This window comes from Scomber scombrus, chromosome 19 (genome assembly GCF_963691925.1).
Source record: "Scomber scombrus chromosome 19, fScoSco1.1, whole genome shotgun sequence".
NCBI lineage: Eukaryota > Metazoa > Chordata > Actinopteri > Scombriformes > Scombridae > Scomber > Scomber scombrus.
In genome coordinates this window covers 7,213,970-7,230,662 of record NC_084988.1, presented here as the reverse complement: position 1 = coordinate 7,230,662, position 16,693 = coordinate 7,213,970, and the positions used below count along the sequence as shown (strand labels likewise).

The 16,693-nt window shown below is 39.7% G+C and overlaps 2 protein-coding genes across 3 annotated transcripts in view; one reads left to right on the top strand and one right to left on the bottom strand.

Annotated features, from left to right (window-relative positions):
* Positions 1 to 11,851, top strand: part of syne1b (spectrin repeat containing, nuclear envelope 1b) — a 75,437-nt gene extending 63,586 nt beyond the window's left edge. For both annotated transcript variants that reach the window (XM_062440589.1, XM_062440588.1), the window contains 16 exons: positions 445 to 632; positions 766 to 916; positions 1,051 to 1,233; positions 1,530 to 1,667; positions 2,237 to 2,428; positions 2,564 to 2,891; positions 3,867 to 3,935; positions 4,692 to 4,819; positions 5,210 to 5,336; positions 5,528 to 5,739; positions 5,948 to 6,148; positions 6,265 to 6,393; positions 6,881 to 7,093; positions 7,690 to 7,782; positions 8,714 to 8,772; positions 10,716 to 11,851. In XM_062440589.1, the coding sequence (XP_062296573.1) occupies positions 445 to 632; positions 766 to 916; positions 1,051 to 1,233; positions 1,530 to 1,667; positions 2,237 to 2,428; positions 2,564 to 2,891; positions 3,867 to 3,935; positions 4,692 to 4,819; positions 5,210 to 5,336; positions 5,528 to 5,739; positions 5,948 to 6,148; positions 6,265 to 6,393; positions 6,881 to 7,093; positions 7,690 to 7,782; positions 8,714 to 8,772; positions 10,716 to 10,959 (2,655 nt within the window). In that variant the 3' untranslated portion in view covers positions 10,960 to 11,851. The remainder of the gene's footprint in view (positions 1 to 444; positions 633 to 765; positions 917 to 1,050; positions 1,234 to 1,529; positions 1,668 to 2,236; positions 2,429 to 2,563; positions 2,892 to 3,866; positions 3,936 to 4,691; positions 4,820 to 5,209; positions 5,337 to 5,527; positions 5,740 to 5,947; positions 6,149 to 6,264; positions 6,394 to 6,880; positions 7,094 to 7,689; positions 7,783 to 8,713; positions 8,773 to 10,715) is intronic.
* A 193-nt stretch (positions 11,852 to 12,044) lies between these two features.
* ccdc170 (coiled-coil domain containing 170) lies at positions 12,045 to 15,737 on the bottom strand. Its single transcript, XM_062440636.1, has 8 exons — positions 15,711 to 15,737; positions 15,367 to 15,549; positions 14,941 to 15,243; positions 14,368 to 14,568; positions 14,004 to 14,177; positions 13,565 to 13,807; positions 13,082 to 13,285; positions 12,045 to 12,352 (listed from the first exon to the last, which is right to left on the bottom strand). Exons 1-8 carry the CDS (start codon positions 15,735 to 15,737, stop codon positions 12,077 to 12,079), a joined length of 1,611 nt encoding a protein of 536 aa, XP_062296620.1. The 3' UTR covers positions 12,045 to 12,076.
* Positions 15,738 to 16,693: the final 956 nt, after the last annotated feature.

Here is a 16,693-nt window from a genome sequence, read left to right as displayed (position 1 = left end):
CTCTTCCTTCTTCAGATAAAATAAAATAAACACTATATGTGGGTCTGTGAACTGTGGATACCATTCAAATACAGCAGCAATAAGGAATATGCAGACTCTTACAGCAGTGGTCCCTGCTGTTAAGACTTTGCTGAAATGTAGTTTATAAATCCTGAATGGGAAATGCCAAATCAGCTGTCTAGTCGTCTTATGCGCTTCTTAGATCTGACTTAGCCCAATTAGTCAAACAATTCATTGTTAGGGCGTTCATTAATTGAGAAATATTTGTCAATTAATAACATTTTTATGATCCTTTAATAGCAAATTAGCTGTTTTATTTGTCGTTAGTAGAAAATTATCCTCCTGACTGTATTTATCGACTTCATTGTGTCTCTCACTGTCTCTTTATCTCTTTCTCTTATTAAAACATGCATACAAATTCTCTCTCTCTTTTTTGCCACTCAGGAGCTTCAGCGTGACATAGAGAAACACAGTACCGGAGTGGCATCAGTACTGAATCTGTGTGAGGTGCTTTTGCACGACTGTGACGCCTGCGCCACCGATGCAGAGTGTGATTCCATCCAACAGGCAACACGTAGCCTTGATCGCCGCTGGAGGAGCATCTGTGCCTTGTCTATGGAGAGGAGACTAAAGTAAGAGGATAACATGCAGTCAGATATTGAAAAAAGCTGATAGAAACTTTGTGTGGATGAAGACTAGCTCTCTCTTGTTGATGTTTTGAAATATCTTCCTGACTAAATGATCATATATTTTTCCTGTTGTTAGGATTGAGGAGACGTGGCGTTTATGGCAGAAATTCCTAGATGACTTTGCACGATTCGAGGAGTGGCTGGCCACTTCAGAGAAGACTGCTGCTCTGCCCAACTCCTCTGGTGTCCTCTACACTGTAGCCAAGGAAGAACTTAAGAAATTTGAGGTACAGCTGTTTCAAAGATATTCACTACAAGCTATTTTAAACCTGAACTGTGACAGGTAAAAGTTAAAAAAAAAAAAAAAAAAAAGGGGGGAGCTGATGATAATTAACGTATTAATAACATTTCATTTCTGTAGGCCTTCCAGAGGCAAGTCCATGAAAGCCTGACTCAGCTGGAGTTAATCAATAAGCAATATCGCCGCCTCGCCAGAGAAAACCGCACTGACTCTTCCTGTCGGCTGAGGGAGATGGCCAACGATGCCAATCAGCGATGGGACAACCTGCAGAAGAGGGTGGCATCCATCCTCCGCAGGCTCAAGGTACAATAATATCTACACATACTCTCAATCCTATTCTTATTACATTCAAATGTATGCTTTTACATGTATTGCCCAATTTTGCTGTGCGTTAACTAAATGTATCACTGACAATAATGCATAATTAAGATAGCAATTTGTTAGATAACCTGAACCAATGAAGCAACCGAAAAGGCTTCACTGAGCTTCATGTACATATTATAATGTATGTATATGGAGTATATGTATAATATATGTGTATGCATTCATGTTTAAGTGTAGATAATTCTAACAGCAGCATCTTCCTTTCAAATATGCAGCACTTTATTAGTCAGAGAGAGGAGTTTGAGACAGCCAGAGACGGCATCTTGGTGTGGCTGACAGAGATGGACCTGCAGCTGACCAACATCGAACACTTCTCTGAGTGTGACATTCAGGCCAAGATCAAACAACTCAGGGTAAGTTTGTCACAATTTTTCACATCTATTTTTCCTCTAGGACTTCCAAAACATATATAAAATATTTACATATCCCTTTTCTGTTTCTCTATATTGAGGCATGTGATTTACTGTAACTATTGAAAATATCTAAAATATGTCTTATCTATATGAGAAGTGAGTGAAAATCAATCTAAAAGCAGCAATATGTGTAAGTGTTTTAGTCTAATGTGGAAGTTCTTGAGACAAATTGAGAAATACTTTCTTTTTTTTTAAATCTCTTGATATGTTTGAAAAAGTGTTTATCTACATAGTATCTATGATTTTAAACAATTGTCATCCCATAAATTCTTGTATTTTATCATTGTGAAAAGAAGCTACACTTACATTGTGTAGTTAATATGGCAAGATGACTATTACTATTATGATACATAAGTCAAACTGTATATTACAATCATTAATGCAACATCTGGATATTAACATCTGGGAATAATAGGGCATTTTGAAATAAACTGGACTTTGTCTGTGTTTAGCATGAAAGGCAGAATTAATGAGGACTTGTTCGTCTGTCTGCTCCCTGCGTCTCACAGTCGTTCCAGCAGGAGATCTCACTGACTACCGCCAAGATCGAGCACATCTTCTACCAGGGGGGGGCACTGATAGAGAAGAGCGAGCCTCTGGATGCTGCTGTCATCGAGGAGGAGCTGGAAGAGCTGCAGCGCTACTGTCAAGAAGTGTTTGGTCGAGTGGAGCGCTACTACAAGAAGCTCATTCGCCTTCCTGTAAGAGTAAAGATCATTGCAGAGCATACCAAAGATTTTAATGTTTTCAATTAATCTGATAATTTACTATTTATTGTTGCTTGATGCATCACTGCTTGAATCCTCACAAACTGCTTGTCTTTCTCTTTTCACCAGCTTGCAGACGATGATACCGAAGTGTCATTCTCGGACCGTGAGCTGGAGCTAGACGAGCCGGGCGACCTGACGTGCCTGCCATGGAGTGAGCGTTTGGGCGATGGCTTCATGTCACCTCTTCCCTCTTCCGGCCGCTCAGCTTCCCTGGCGGCCCAGCTCCGCACTGAGCGCTCAGGCAGGGACACCCCAGCCAGCGTTGACTCGATTCCCCTGGAGTGGGATCACGATTACGACCTGAGCCGCGGGCTGGAGAGCGCCAGCAGGGCCCTGAGAGAGCAGCAGAGCGAAGAGGGAGAATTCCTCCAGCGGCCTGCTTCAGCGTTGTCAGGTCGGTGTCCATGCATGTGCAAGTTTCTGTTAAAAGTTGAAGAGATTTTTTCAGCCTTTTAAGAAACCTCTGCTTAAAGTGATGCAGTGTCTAGTGTTACTTTGTCACAGGTTGCATAATTATATGAATTATGAACAGTTTTCCTTCTAAACATCTCAGCTTGTCTCACTGGAATAATTGATAGAAGCCCAAAAAGGTAAAACTACCAAGTAATTCACCAGAAAAAATAAAGATTAGATAAAAAATTAACATAAATATGAGTATCAGGACAATATTCACTTCTTCACTGCCCTGTTAATCGCCTTTCAACCCCTCAGATTTGTCTTTTGACCCAGTGGATTACTCTTGACCCCTAAGTTGGGAACCACTGCTTTAACCACTGCATCATCAAGCATCATCTGAATTAAGCAATTCTGTCTGAATGCCAAAGTGTGCTTGGTTGGTGTTTTAAAAGCTGACTCTGACCTGTTGGTACCCAGGGAGGAGGAACAGTTTGCCGACATGGACTAAATGTCAACAAGACTCAAGAGGATAACAGTACAAAATATATATCTGAGGAAAATGGCACATAATGCTAGACAATATAACAAAGACAATCTATTGAGGGACTCGGATCTTGTTTTTCAGAGACATGGATGGACAGGGATCACTCAAAGTTCATTATAATAGACATTTTAAAACTTGAAATGGATGAAAAGGAACCCAAATAATGAAGCTTTAAAAAAAAAGTTTTTAAATCAGGATCACAATTTGAGACACAGGCCAAGAAATATTTACTAGTATTCAAAATGTTTCTCTGTTCTTACTTTTAGTGGCTGAAATAACCCCAAAAGTAATAAGAGAGTCATAATCAAGTGCATTTTCCTGTGATTGATAATCAAGTGTTGCAGGCTAATACCAGATGTGATCAGTTAATAGAGTCAAACAGTGTAATGCTCACTGCTGAATGTGTGTACTGTACACTGTTTCTTCCAGATGTAGTGATCCCAGAGAGCCCTGAGGCCTATGTTAAACTAACAGAAAAAACACTGAGGTCCTCCACTGGTAGGCAACAGCAGACCCCAGCATGCCGCAAGTGTTTGGGGCCAGAAATAACAGCAGCACTCTGAGTGATACCACACTTAAAGCCTAATCACCGGCTTGGACTTTGATTTGTGTTGATTTTCTTCTTTGGGCACTTTGGGCACACACCGTAACCAATGGCGGCACTTTCTAACACGGGGGGATAGGGTTAATTCCATTTTTCCCACTTCTATTCACTGGTTCTGCATTGGTCTCTAATTCAGCAGAACTGAAATGGAATTGAGCCTAACCCTTCTTTCTAACTGGCTTTCTTATTTTTGTTTTGCAGTGTGCTGTGTAGCTAACCTCTTTGGATTTTTTTGATGTGCATTTTGTGTTTCAGAAATGCATGTTTTTAATACTGTCACAGAGAACAAGTCTCAACTCTGAACTCTGAGGGGATTGCAGATTTGTTTAAAGTTAAATTTTCATAGGCTCCGTTCACACAGAAGCACATTGCTAAAAATAAAGCATGGAAGATCCTCATGCAAGCAGGACTGGGGAGCACTGTGATGAAGCTTTTTGTCACAGTACGAATAGAGTAGTTTTTAGGAAATGCAGCAATGATCACTTGTCAAAATGTGTCAGGAAACATGAGTGACAAGTGGCAATCTGCATTCCTGTGAACTCTCCGTACCTTCTGTGCCTCTGTCTGAACAGGGCTTTTCTCTCTTGTGGGAATATTTAGCATATTTCTAATATGATTGAACATATAATCACGTAATGTTGTGTCAACAGGGGAGGTTGCCTCTACAGACTCACACATGCACCCTCTGGACGCCAGCCGTTTCCACCTGCAACAAATGGACAGCAGCCGCAGTCGCACTCCCACGAGTACAGAGCTGGATGCTTCATATATGGGATACGTATGTGTTTTCTCCCACCGTTAAAACAACCACTCCGTAATATCTTCGTTGTTTTTATCACCATACTGTACTTAAAGTGGGAAATAATTGTTTTTTTCTATTTTTTGCAATTTTAAAATCAACACATTGCTATAAGACCTAAGAAAGTAGTGTTTTCTTTTGTTTGTAAATAATACATAGTGACAGTTTGTTAGCTTACTGCCAACCATCAATATTACCTTCTCTATTGACAGAAAATGTGAAGGTTTGTTCTTATTTGAGTATTCAGTTTTATCCAAAAAGATCTACATATATGCCCTATCTTGAAATACATAATATATTTTGCCTGCACTGATTTTTATTATATTAAATTATACCTGTAATATAATCTATTTCCATTCTGTACTGTAGATGCGACTGCTGGGCGAGTGCCGTGGCAGCATTGATACGGTGAAGAGGATGGGCTTTGAGCTAAAGGAGGAGGAGGACACAGTGTCTGGACTGGCTGATCCCAGTAGCTCAGAGTCCCAGACATCAGGTAATTCCGATCCACTACATATCCTAAATGCTTATGTGACAATAATCTCTCCATTACCATGTATTTGAATTAGTGTATCTTGAATAACCTGGAATGGCTGAAAAGTTCAAATGTTGAATCTAATTCAGTGAGATAAAGTTAATCTCGAGTGTCTTTGACTGTCTTTGACACTCATTCACTCTGCACCCTAGGTGTGATCGAGCGCTGGGAGCTCCTGCAGGCTCAGGACCTCAGCAAAGAGATGCGTACAAAGCAGAACCAGCAGCAGTGGCAGCAGCTGAACTCTGACCTGAACAACATTTGGACTTGGCTGGGAGAGACAGAGGAAGAGCTGGAGCAGCAGCGGAGGCTGGACCTCAGCACGGACATCCAGACGATCGAGCAACGCATCAAGAAACTCAAGGTGACACTAATATAGCAATTGGCATTCATTATTTTATAACACAGTATATTTTGCTGGATTTAAAATAATTCACCATTCATCATTTTCTTATTCTATGGTGATTATTGTATATCTTCCGAGTTATTTCTATTCTTTTTATCTTTGTTCATCCTAAGTTGCTCTGGATGAGCACATTCATTTAATGTAAAATGTAAATGTTTGCCTACAGGAGCTGCAGAAGGCTTATGACAAGCGGAAGGCCATTGTGCTGTCCATCAACCTGTGCAGCGCTGAGTTTGTGCAGTCAGACACTGAGGAGTCCAGAGAGCTTCAGGCCAAACTGAAAGACATGAACAACCACTGGGACAAACTGGGCAGCTCGTTGGAGGAGTGGAGGTCTTCATTACAGGAAGCCCTCATGCAATGTCAAGTAGGTGCCAGTGAGCTTTGAGTTGCCCTGTTTAGACAAATTGTGTCTTGTGTTATAGAACTGTTATTATGCATACAGTTGAATTTCTACATTTCTGATCCACATCATATGGACAGGACTTCCATGAGATGAGCCACGGTTTGCTGCTCTGGTTGGAAAACATCGACCGCAGGAGGAATGAGGTGGTTCCCATTGACCCCATACAGGACAGTGATACTCTCCAAGAGCATCATAAAACACTCACGGTACAGAACTATATTACCTTATTGATTACAGTGTGTGAGTAGTACGAGTATTCAGTGGAAATACATTTAATTAAAACTGTTGTTTTTACTCAGTGGCAACAGTGAGGGACTATGGTAAAATAATTGGAGCATAGCATAGCCTACATCTCATCTAACTATTATTCCACACCTATCTTATATCTCCTGTTCCCCTATACTTAACAGCAAATTATAATATCCTAAAAATAACCTTTAAATATGACCTCTATTCTGGGTTTCCATTACAAATCTTTGCAGATAATTTACTAACATTACAAATATTTTCAATTCTCTGAAAGTCTCCTTTAAAGTTAAAGTCCTAAAGGTTGTAGTTGTGGTCCCTAACAACATGAGCCCAGGAAAAATACAGATCCTGGTCAAAATTATGGGTCAGACTAACCAATTATCCATTTTAAATAAAAGTGGACTGTATGAATAATTCTTCTACTCTGATTTACAATCCCCACAGCAAATCCGCCAGGAGTTGCTGGATTCCCAGCTGAAAGTCGCCTCGCTGCAAGACATGTCCCTCCAGTTGCTGGTCAACTCTCAGGGCAGCGACTGCCTGGAGGCCAAGGAGAAGGTTCATGTCATTGGGAACCGTCTCAAACTACTGCTAAAAGAAGTAACCCGAGACCTCCGAGAACTGGCAAAGATTCTGGACATCACCAGCAGTCAGCAGGTACGTCCTGAGTGAGGGTTAACAGAATTACAGCAGCTTATAATACTATTCATTTAACAAAAAGTTGTCCTATGCATGAATGTATATTCATGTTCTATGCTCCACAATACATTATACAGGGGTCTGCTTCGTCTATGTTTGACTGAAAGTATTGTTGACGTAGATCTGTTTTGGTCAAATATGCCAGAACTGTGGAATCAAAATGTGTTTAAATTCAATGGATATTTGTTTCTTTTAAAATAAGTGGATTATACTATTTATCACTGTTATTCATCTGCTAAAATTATGACAATTGATTTCAGTAATGAGACAGTAGCCTTAGTTTGCATGTTTCAATTTATTAGGGACAATTTAAGATGTGACAAGTTTGTATTTATTGGAATTTACATGAGTCTTGTAGAGTGTACATTTTTTTGAATAGGTTTATGGAAACTCATGTAAAAGTTTTGATATTACCTAAAAAATTGAAAACTTTTCACAGGTCAGAGAGCCAGTTTTTTGAAAGGGCCAGATTGACTACCACTGCCTAATATCTCATGTGTCTCTGGCTGTGTGTCTTTCTTCCTCGCTCTTTGCATCAACGTTTCCTTTGACAGGATCTGTCATCCTGGTCGTCTGCTGATGATCTGGACACGTCCGGGTCCCTCAGTCCTTTATCAGGAAGGAGCACGCCAAGTCGGCGGCGATCGGTAATGTATACACCTACCTGTACACACTGCTCTATGAGAAGCCAGGTGCTTGGTAACCCCTATAAGACAGTGCATACAGTAACTTGTGCCCCGAATGCCCCTTCAAAGACCAGAGTCACCCCTATCATCCCAAGATCTCTCCTCACACCTTTCTAAACCTCCACAACCTACTTTACACTCCCTCCCTCTGAATCCTGAACTTTTCCCAGCCTTTTACTCTTCATGCTTGTCATCTGTTCCCAGAGCAAACCTTGCCAGAGAACGGGGTATCCTTTCTTTCTAACTTTTTTTTATTTTTATCTCTTCCTTCCTTTCCTCAGACAACTTTTTCTTATTTTCTCTTCCAGACTGAAAACGTATGTCCTACAAATCTCTCCTCCCAGTAAACTCTCCTCTAATTTCTTCTCACACAAGTTGTTTTTTTATCCCTGTAGTATTATCCTTAGGAATACTGGCTGTCATTAAAATGCTTAAATAATAAAAGTGGCATAAAAAATGTTTTATGATGTAGCAAGCATGACGTATTTGTTTTATATTGCAGGCTACAAAAATGAGAAACCGTTGTTTTTGCATAAGTATTGATTCATTATTTATCTAATGATCAGTCCAAATAAGCATGTCACTGCTTATAGTATGTGTATGTTACTAGATGTCGCTGTTATCAAAGAAATCCATGCATCACACTGCATAATTTGTAGCTTCCTATTTGCAATCGCAAGCCAAAGCACTTCAAAGTAGTTGTGCACTTTGAAAAGCCAGATTCCTGTTTTTTTATCACGGGTTACGAATCTTATCACCTTCACATATGATTTTGTTGCTGCTCTTCTTTCATTTTGGGGATTTCTTTTCATCGGTAGCTTTGTCTTGATTTGCCTGGACTGAAACATACTTTCTTTCTTTTACCCCCCTCCCCCCTGTTCATTGCAAACAGCAACGGTGCAAATGTAGTCTGTCACAGCCCGGACCCTCTGTGAGCAGTCCACACCACAGGTACCTTTCTGTTGGTTTCCTGCACACCCAGAAGATAATGGAACTCATCAGCCCATGATGCACATGGAGGCCGATTCATGTTTTCTAACCCTAACACTTACCCTCTCGCCTGAAGACCCCGAGTTTTAAACAGCTAACAGCTATGTTTTAAAGAATAAGAAAAAAAAACCCATCCCAATTTCAGTTTTTAAAGCTTGTGCCAGATTAGCAGCACATGACAGTGAATTCCATCATCTTCTGTCAGTCTAGACGCTCTGTGTGTAGGCTAGGTGATGAGGTGAGTGGCAGCCCACACATCCTTGATAAAAGAGTTTCACAAGGAATGGTGCAAGGCCTCTTTTCTCCGCCAATGTCCTTGGCTGCTTAATATCGCTAACCAGAGGGCATTTCTTACATGTAACACAAATATTTCTCTATAGCTAACACTCCCTTGCTATTACTGAGCACACACACACACACACAAACACATACACACACACCCTTTTCTCTCCGATTGCTGAGCCAGTAAATGTCTGCAATGAACAATGCAAAGGCTGCAGTTTCTATTTCTCTCGCTCTCTACGTCTCTCTCTCTCTCTCTTTCTCTTGTATGTGACATCTCTTCCTCATCTTCTTCTGCTATCTCACTGGCTATCCACCATCCCCCCCCTCAGTCTGTCATCTGTGGGTCTTGCCTCTCAGGTCTCCATTTGTGAAGTGGTAAAGGGGCACTTTAGGCTACAGCAGAGTTAGGACCAGAGTTTAAATCATGCATTACTATCGTCCATGCATTCCTTGAGTCACTTTAATAAAATATGTTAAGAAAGCACTGCAGGTCAGTTTTCTCTTGATTCAAAGAAGTACATTAATTTTCTTTTCATTGTAAGTAGATTAAGTGATCGTCTTGAGGCTGTAAGAAGACAGTTTTTACTGAGGGTGATGGTGTCTATAAATTATGCAATTAAAATCATAGTTTGACATTTTGGGAAAAAATCTTATTTGTTTTCTTGCTGAGAACTGGAAGCAGTTTCTCCCTTTTTCCAGTATTTATGCTAAGCTAGGCTAACCACCTTCATATTTAGTGAGCAAATGTGAGAGTGGTATCAATCTTCTCATCTAACTTGTGTTGCCCAAAATGTCAAACTGTTCCTTTAAAATAAAGCTTAGCTGAACTCTCTTGTCGAAGAAGCTGTTTCTAATTGCTACGCTCTTCTCACCTTGGCATGCTTTGCATTTTTCAACAGGACACAAACTTTCAAAATGTCCTTTTAAAAAATAATATCTGAATATGTAGCTGACACTTGCAGCATGCCTTTTGTCTTTTATCCTAACATCCTCTTGCAAAAGAATGCAAGCTCACATATGTATATGTTTGGTGCAGGATTGTATGTTTGCCTTGAAAACTGTTTTGTGACTGTCTTTGTAGTCCTGTTTATCCACCCAGTCTCAGTCAGCATGTAGATCACATTGTTAAACATTGTCCCAACATTGCTTCGAACCATGTTGGCAATGTCTACCAAACACAGCATGGTGCTTACACTGTCTCCATGCAGTTTCTCTGTCGCTGAACTGAGATCTTATTTGGATTGAAAACTTGTTAAACACTTAAACAAGATGAGAAGGATATTAGATTAGAGTGCAGCTTAGTTAAGTTTGTTTATTTTATTAGATTAATTGAATTTGTCAGTAATTTTTTACTGAGTTTATTTTGGTGACCAGTAAAGACAAACAATCTAGCACATTTAAGGTTGGTCGCTTACAAAAAAGTCCTGCATAATTCCCATAGGACTCCACAACTGAAACATATCCCTGAGGGACTTTTTTGTAAGTGGTAATGTTGTGAAATTAGTGATTCAAATGACAAAAGCAGGTAAAGGGATTTTGTGTGTTCTTACTTATCAATGTGAATAACTAAACTTCAGTCTGTGCTGCGTTGTGTGTGCGTGTCGTGTGCGTGTGAGCAGATCTCGCAGCGACGCTGGATCCGCTTCCTTCCCTTCTGATTCGGAGATGTCGTCGGTTCGTAGGTCCTCGTTTCTGCGGCGCGTCCTCTGGGTCGCGTTGCCTATCCAGCTCCTCCTGCTCCTGTTAGTGGTCTTAGCCTTCCTGCTGCCAATGTCTGAGGAGGACTACTGCTCTCAGTCCAACAACTTTGCTCATTCCTTCTACCCGATGCTCAGCTACACTAACGGACCACCTCCAGTGTAAGCTGGCGTTAGGAGTGTTTCATTTCAGTATTCTTGCATCAATATGACCTAACTTGGCATCATGTTGACATCCTTTAAATGGTCAATCATGGTGGGGAGCAAAAACTGACCTTTGTCATCCATTTGTACAGCAGAAACAAGCTGCCATCTACAGTTAAAATCTTTGTGTGTAGCACATAGGATAAAGCACTTCACCATGTTACTCTGTGTAATGCTGTGTCAGATAAGGCGCATCTTTGGTGTTACAAGACTAACGAAACACAGAAGACTGTTTTTGCCCACAGTTGACATTTGCTGGATGACTGAACTGTTCAATATCAACTCAGTGGCGTAAACATGTTGTATGAGAGAACTGTCAGTGGATAGCACCAAAGTTCAATGCTGAAATATAGCCTGTGAATTTGCTTATAACTAAAAAAAAAAAGAAAAAAAAGAGAACAAACAAAGCATTTAATATATCTTACATTGCAATTATTTTTTTACCTGTATTTTGGCATGCAGTTCTAATCTTTGTTTTTATTTACCTACATCCTTCATTGTGTCTGTGGTAAACGGTCCATTTTTAACTTGAATTACATTGATTCATATAAGATTCATTTAAGCCAAGTTTTGTGTGTTTTAAATCAAAGTCAGGCACAATTCAAGAGTTTAACCTTTAACATCGGGCATCCATGGTCTTTATACATTTTGCTGTTTTATTTTGAAAATAAATATCAAATATGACTCTAAGATTGAGAATTATGACATATAGAACAATTGTATATTTTGTATGACTGTCAGTTCAGTATCAAATGTATAACAGTCCAAGATTATTTAACATGTGTATATAATGGTAAAAAAGTTAATATGAGACATGTATGTATATGCGACCATCAGAAACAATGAATGCCAAATCTCCATTTTGATATTTGTCTTTTATTTGATTATTACATTTTACATTTTAATGTTTGTTCAGTGAATTATTGCAGAATCATATTTATACTCAGCCTCATTTGATGACAAATACTTTTTGATTGATCATTTCATACTATGCAAGGTCAAGGCTATCTTTATTTCTGGACCACAATTAATACCTCTAACATTTCAAGTGCACTTTGGTGTAAGTATAATATATAGTTCTAGGCTTCATGACAGTGAGCTGCGTCCTGCGTGTTGTGAGACCTGGAGGCAGAAACATCAAAGTAGGCACTGTCAGGCAGATCCTGGATTTGTGTGAGATGAGGCCTTTGGTGAGTAGGACAGTGCCAGGGCATTTCTACGTGATGGTGAAGGTGATGATGGTGATGAGCGTGAAGAAGGGTCTCCAGTAATTTGATGATTTCATGATTTGGGAGATCCAAGGCTGTGGCATCCAAACCCAGAATCTGGGAAACTACCGTCCGGAAATCGAACAGCTGAACAATGAAACCAAAAAAGAAAAGAAAAATCTAAATTTGGTATGAACTGCAAAATCCAAGTTATCCAAAATGAAATATGAGTCTTCCAAACATTTGAACCGCTGAATATAAGGTTTTAGGGTTCTCTGTTGCCCTGTAAAGTTTGTTAACATGTATAATGTTTGTTCAGGATGACAAAGGCCAATAGTTTCACAGACAAAATACTTATTTTTCTTCTTCAAATCAAACTTGTCTGTCATATGTGAATGGAGGAGTTTCTTTTAGTTCTTTATTTAAATGTAATTACAAGTTTGCTCTAAATTAAAAGTTAAAACAAATGGGAAGACAATCATATTCAATATTTATATAAACATATTCAATTCAGTTCAAATCAGTATTGTTATATAAAATAAAAACTCATCTTTAAAAAAAACGCCATTTAAAATAAAGTTGGGAAGGTTCACTCTTGTCTTATTGCTTGCACTATTCAGCAGCTTAATAACAAAGATACATCTAGATCTAAATACATGGTCCAACAAAGCTTTCAACCCAATCTCATGGCCTTCCTCAGCAGATAATGTTGTTATAATTACTGCTGAGATAAGCCACAAGATGGAGTTGAAAGCTTTGGAAATGACAAAGTAAGTTGGACCATTAATTGAGAATGTTTTTTGTTAAAGTGCAAAATTAACTTTCTACTTTCACTCCAAAAGGATAAGATGTTGCAGAACATTATCACCAATATACCTGTCTCTCCCTCTCAGACAGCTGAGCCATGCTCTGTCTGAGGGTGCTGAGTTGCTGCTGGTCCTCTTTGTTCTTCTTCTCTTGACTCTGCAGGTCTGAGCTCAGTGTGTTCAGCTTCCTCTCCGTCTTGGTTTTTCCCTCCAGCAGCTGATCCAGCTTCTTCTTCTGCTCCTGCATGCTCTGATCCTGTTCCACTGCTTTCAACTTGGCACGTTGGACACAGCAGAGACCCGAGCGGATGTTGGCATTTAATGAAACAACAGGGACTTTATCTAGGAGTTTATGTTTGCTCTGAAATACTCTGATAATTGGTTAAATATACATGTTTGATGTCAAAGCCAAGCTGCTTAACATAACTAACTCACAATTACAGTCCCCTTCATCCCACCCAGACATACACAAACATGAACACAAACACACCAAACATTATGAGGTAAAAATGCCTCTGGATGGAATTCGGGTCCGAAACCCTCTCCCCTCTACCTTGAGCTCATTGGTGTGGGAGAGCTGGGCCTTGAGTTCAGTGTTGGACAGCTTGGTGGTCTTCAGCTCGCATTGAAGACGCTCTAGTTTCTTCAGCAGCCGTCTGGCTTCCAGATGAGCGTCATCTCGTTCCACCACCATCGCTGATCTGCACCTCCTCTCCTCCTCCAGCTCTGAAATCTTCTTCCTCAGGAGCTGTATGTGGAGTCCTTTACTCTCCAGCTGGTCTTTCTGTGACTTTAACTGTAAAGAACAACAACAGTTTGATTACAGGTGCATCCCTGGTCATGCCAACACAGTTCCACTTACTGCATGTTTAAGATCTATGGATGATCAGATTCCACTTACTGCACATGTGATTGATTTTAACATCTAAAGATATCATTGAAAGAAGTTTATTGCACACAAATTCCCACCACAAAAGTTATGTGTCGACTACCTTTCGCTGCAGGCTGTAGGTCAGAGTTTTGGTCTCCACCAAAGCAGTTCCTTCGTGCTTGACCAGCTGTTCTGTCCGGGACAGGATGAGTTTTAGCCTCATGTCGAAGCCCAGATCAACAGCAATACTGTCAACCTTCATCATTTCTGACAGCTGCTCCAGGAACTCTTCATACTTAAGAAAAACGTGATCATTAATCATTAAAACTAAACATATATGCCGCTGGATTAAGGATGAATTCAATTATTTTACATTTACCCAGGTCTATGAGATTGTTTTCTAGCCTTTTACAATTATTAATGTATTACCTGTTGAATTTTGTTATAATGGCTCAGCAGCATTCATACTGATCTACATCACTCACATGCTGATTATTGTGTCGCATCCCCTCTCGATGCATGTCTGCTGTCAACAGCTCTGTCTCCAGACCTTGCAGTCTGTCCCTCAGGTCCTGGACCTGCTGCTCTGCAAGCCGAGCCCTCTGTAGTGCGCTGTGCTGGAGCTCCGTCCGTTCACTCAGCTCTTCGGAGGCATGACACAGCCTCGCCTCCATCTCTGACATCGTCTGCAGAGCCAGAACAGCCACAAAGGCCACTTAGAAGAATTATACTAAGGACATTAGTGTTTATCTTAGAGTAGGAGTGCTTCTTTGAGAGATGGAAACCTAAAATGTAATGCAAGGATAATGCAAACATGCTGATGATGTAATATAATAAACAAAATAATCACTGCTAACCTACACAATGATTTATAAATACCAGAAAATGACTTTAAAGTTGTTAGTGCGTGTTCAAAGAGTCATAAATTACGACTTTACTTAATAAAAATGCCACAAGCCTAAAGAGTTCCCAAGTTGAGTTTTGAGTGACCATTTCCCTTTCCATGCACCTTTTAAGCATATGAAGTTGTGGCAGAATTCCCCACTCTCAATCCTCACCTTATTGCAGAGGTTATGCAGTTGGTGTAAGATATCTTTCTCTTTGGGTGGGATGATGTCCTCAGACTCTCCCTGCAGCAGGGATGCAACCTTTTTCAGGAACGTCTGTAGTTTCTCCTCAGCTGCCTGACTCTCTCCTTGACTTGTTTGGAGCTTTCTCTCAAGCTCCTCCACCTGTTTCTCCAAACAGTGTGATTCTCTCCTGGCTGCTTCTATGACTCGCTTGCTTGCTTCAAGTCTCTCTGTCTGTGTCTGCATCTCCATCTCTACACTGTTCTTTCCCAACACCAGGCCATCTATCTCCTGAAAGGGGCAGAGATATCATGAAGAGTCAAACCACACAATGTAGTCTAATATGTCTAATCACAGAGTCCTGCCTAACCCTAACTCTAAGTTGAGTGTAAACTTTAAAAGTTGGGTGATTACCACTTTGAGTGAATCAACTGCTGCTGCACCGCTGGCAGCCTTCTTCCTCTCTCGGTCCAGCTCTGCCACCAGCCTCAGTGTCGTCTCCCTGCTGGCTTTACAGTCCACCTCACTGGACTTCACACTCTCCTCCAAAACAGCAATTCTCATCCTCAGCCTCTCCCTCTCGTTAGACTGGTCCACCTATTGAGATAATAATGAAAATGACTTCAGCATTTATATATATGACCATTAGGAACATACGTAAGCTAACAAAGTAAAGTCTGATTAATAAATTGCCACAATTATGTGCAACTTAACAACAATTAGATAAAGGTCAAATAGTTTTCTTTTGGGAAGCATACCTCTTCATGGTTTTCCATTACTTCCATAATTAGGAATGTAGCAGGGTGAGTGGATACACAGTAGAGACTTGTCTGTATTTTAAGAAGTTTCCTGGCAACAGCAAACACAGGCTATACCAGGCTCAACCAGGTGGGGCGCTGTAGCTGAGAACTTCTGATATCCAGGGACTTTGTCAATAAGAGAAATACATTTTCTTTAATGGCCAATGAAATGTTTTACTTACGTATAGTTTAAAATGTACTTAATGTAATAGTAAAGAGCTAATTTAGGTCAAGTAAATGTATAAAAATAACAGAAAGGGCCCAAAACAAGTTGAACACAGATGTGAAGGTCAACAGTATACATGGGGGTTTTGGCCAGAGTTTTTGACTGTCAGGTAGTGTTCTCTCTCTTTCTGCAAACTTCACCATGATAGTGCCTAAAATTGTTCATTCTTGCTTTACGGGGAATATAATTAGTCAATTGTGTCATTCCAGGAATGTTTTAATGCATGATTCTCGTTTCCTTTTGCCGTGTAATAAGGCTATCTCTGGTTCACTACCTAGTTTAGTCACTCACAATGACAGATCATGTAAATCAGTATATGACTAAATTAATCTCACTTTCGAATTTAAATAACACTTACAAATTCCTCAATAATGTAACCTCCATCTGGGGATCTTCAGCTAGAGATGACCAATAAAAGTCCTAGAAGTATGTAAAAATAAATACGTACAGGTAAGGAAAAGGGACATAATTAAATTAAATAATCTTGGATTTATTTTCTACATTTCCATAAATAATCTGTTTTTATTTAGGCAATTTATTTATGCATTTTTATATTTTATTAATGCACTCATATACATTTATTTTTGTAAGGCATTTTTACATGAGTTTCTGTGTTTATTTAAACATAAATTTAATATTTATGGATTTCTAGATTTCTCAGTTATTGATTTCTGTATTTCCACATTTATTTATTTAGTTAGTAAATTAGTGCACA

Coding starts and splice junctions, on each gene's coding strand:
- ccdc170 (XM_062440636.1), bottom strand. CDS start 15,737: ATGGAAGTAATGGAAAACCATGAAGAG. Junction 15,550..15,710: donor TAATGGAAAACCATGAAGAG/GTATGCTTCCCA, acceptor TTATCTCAATAG/GTGGACCAGTCTAACGAGAG. Junction 14,178..14,367: donor TGCGACACAATAATCAGCAT/GTGAGTGATGTA, acceptor GTTTTTCTTAAG/TATGAAGAGTTCCTGGAGCA.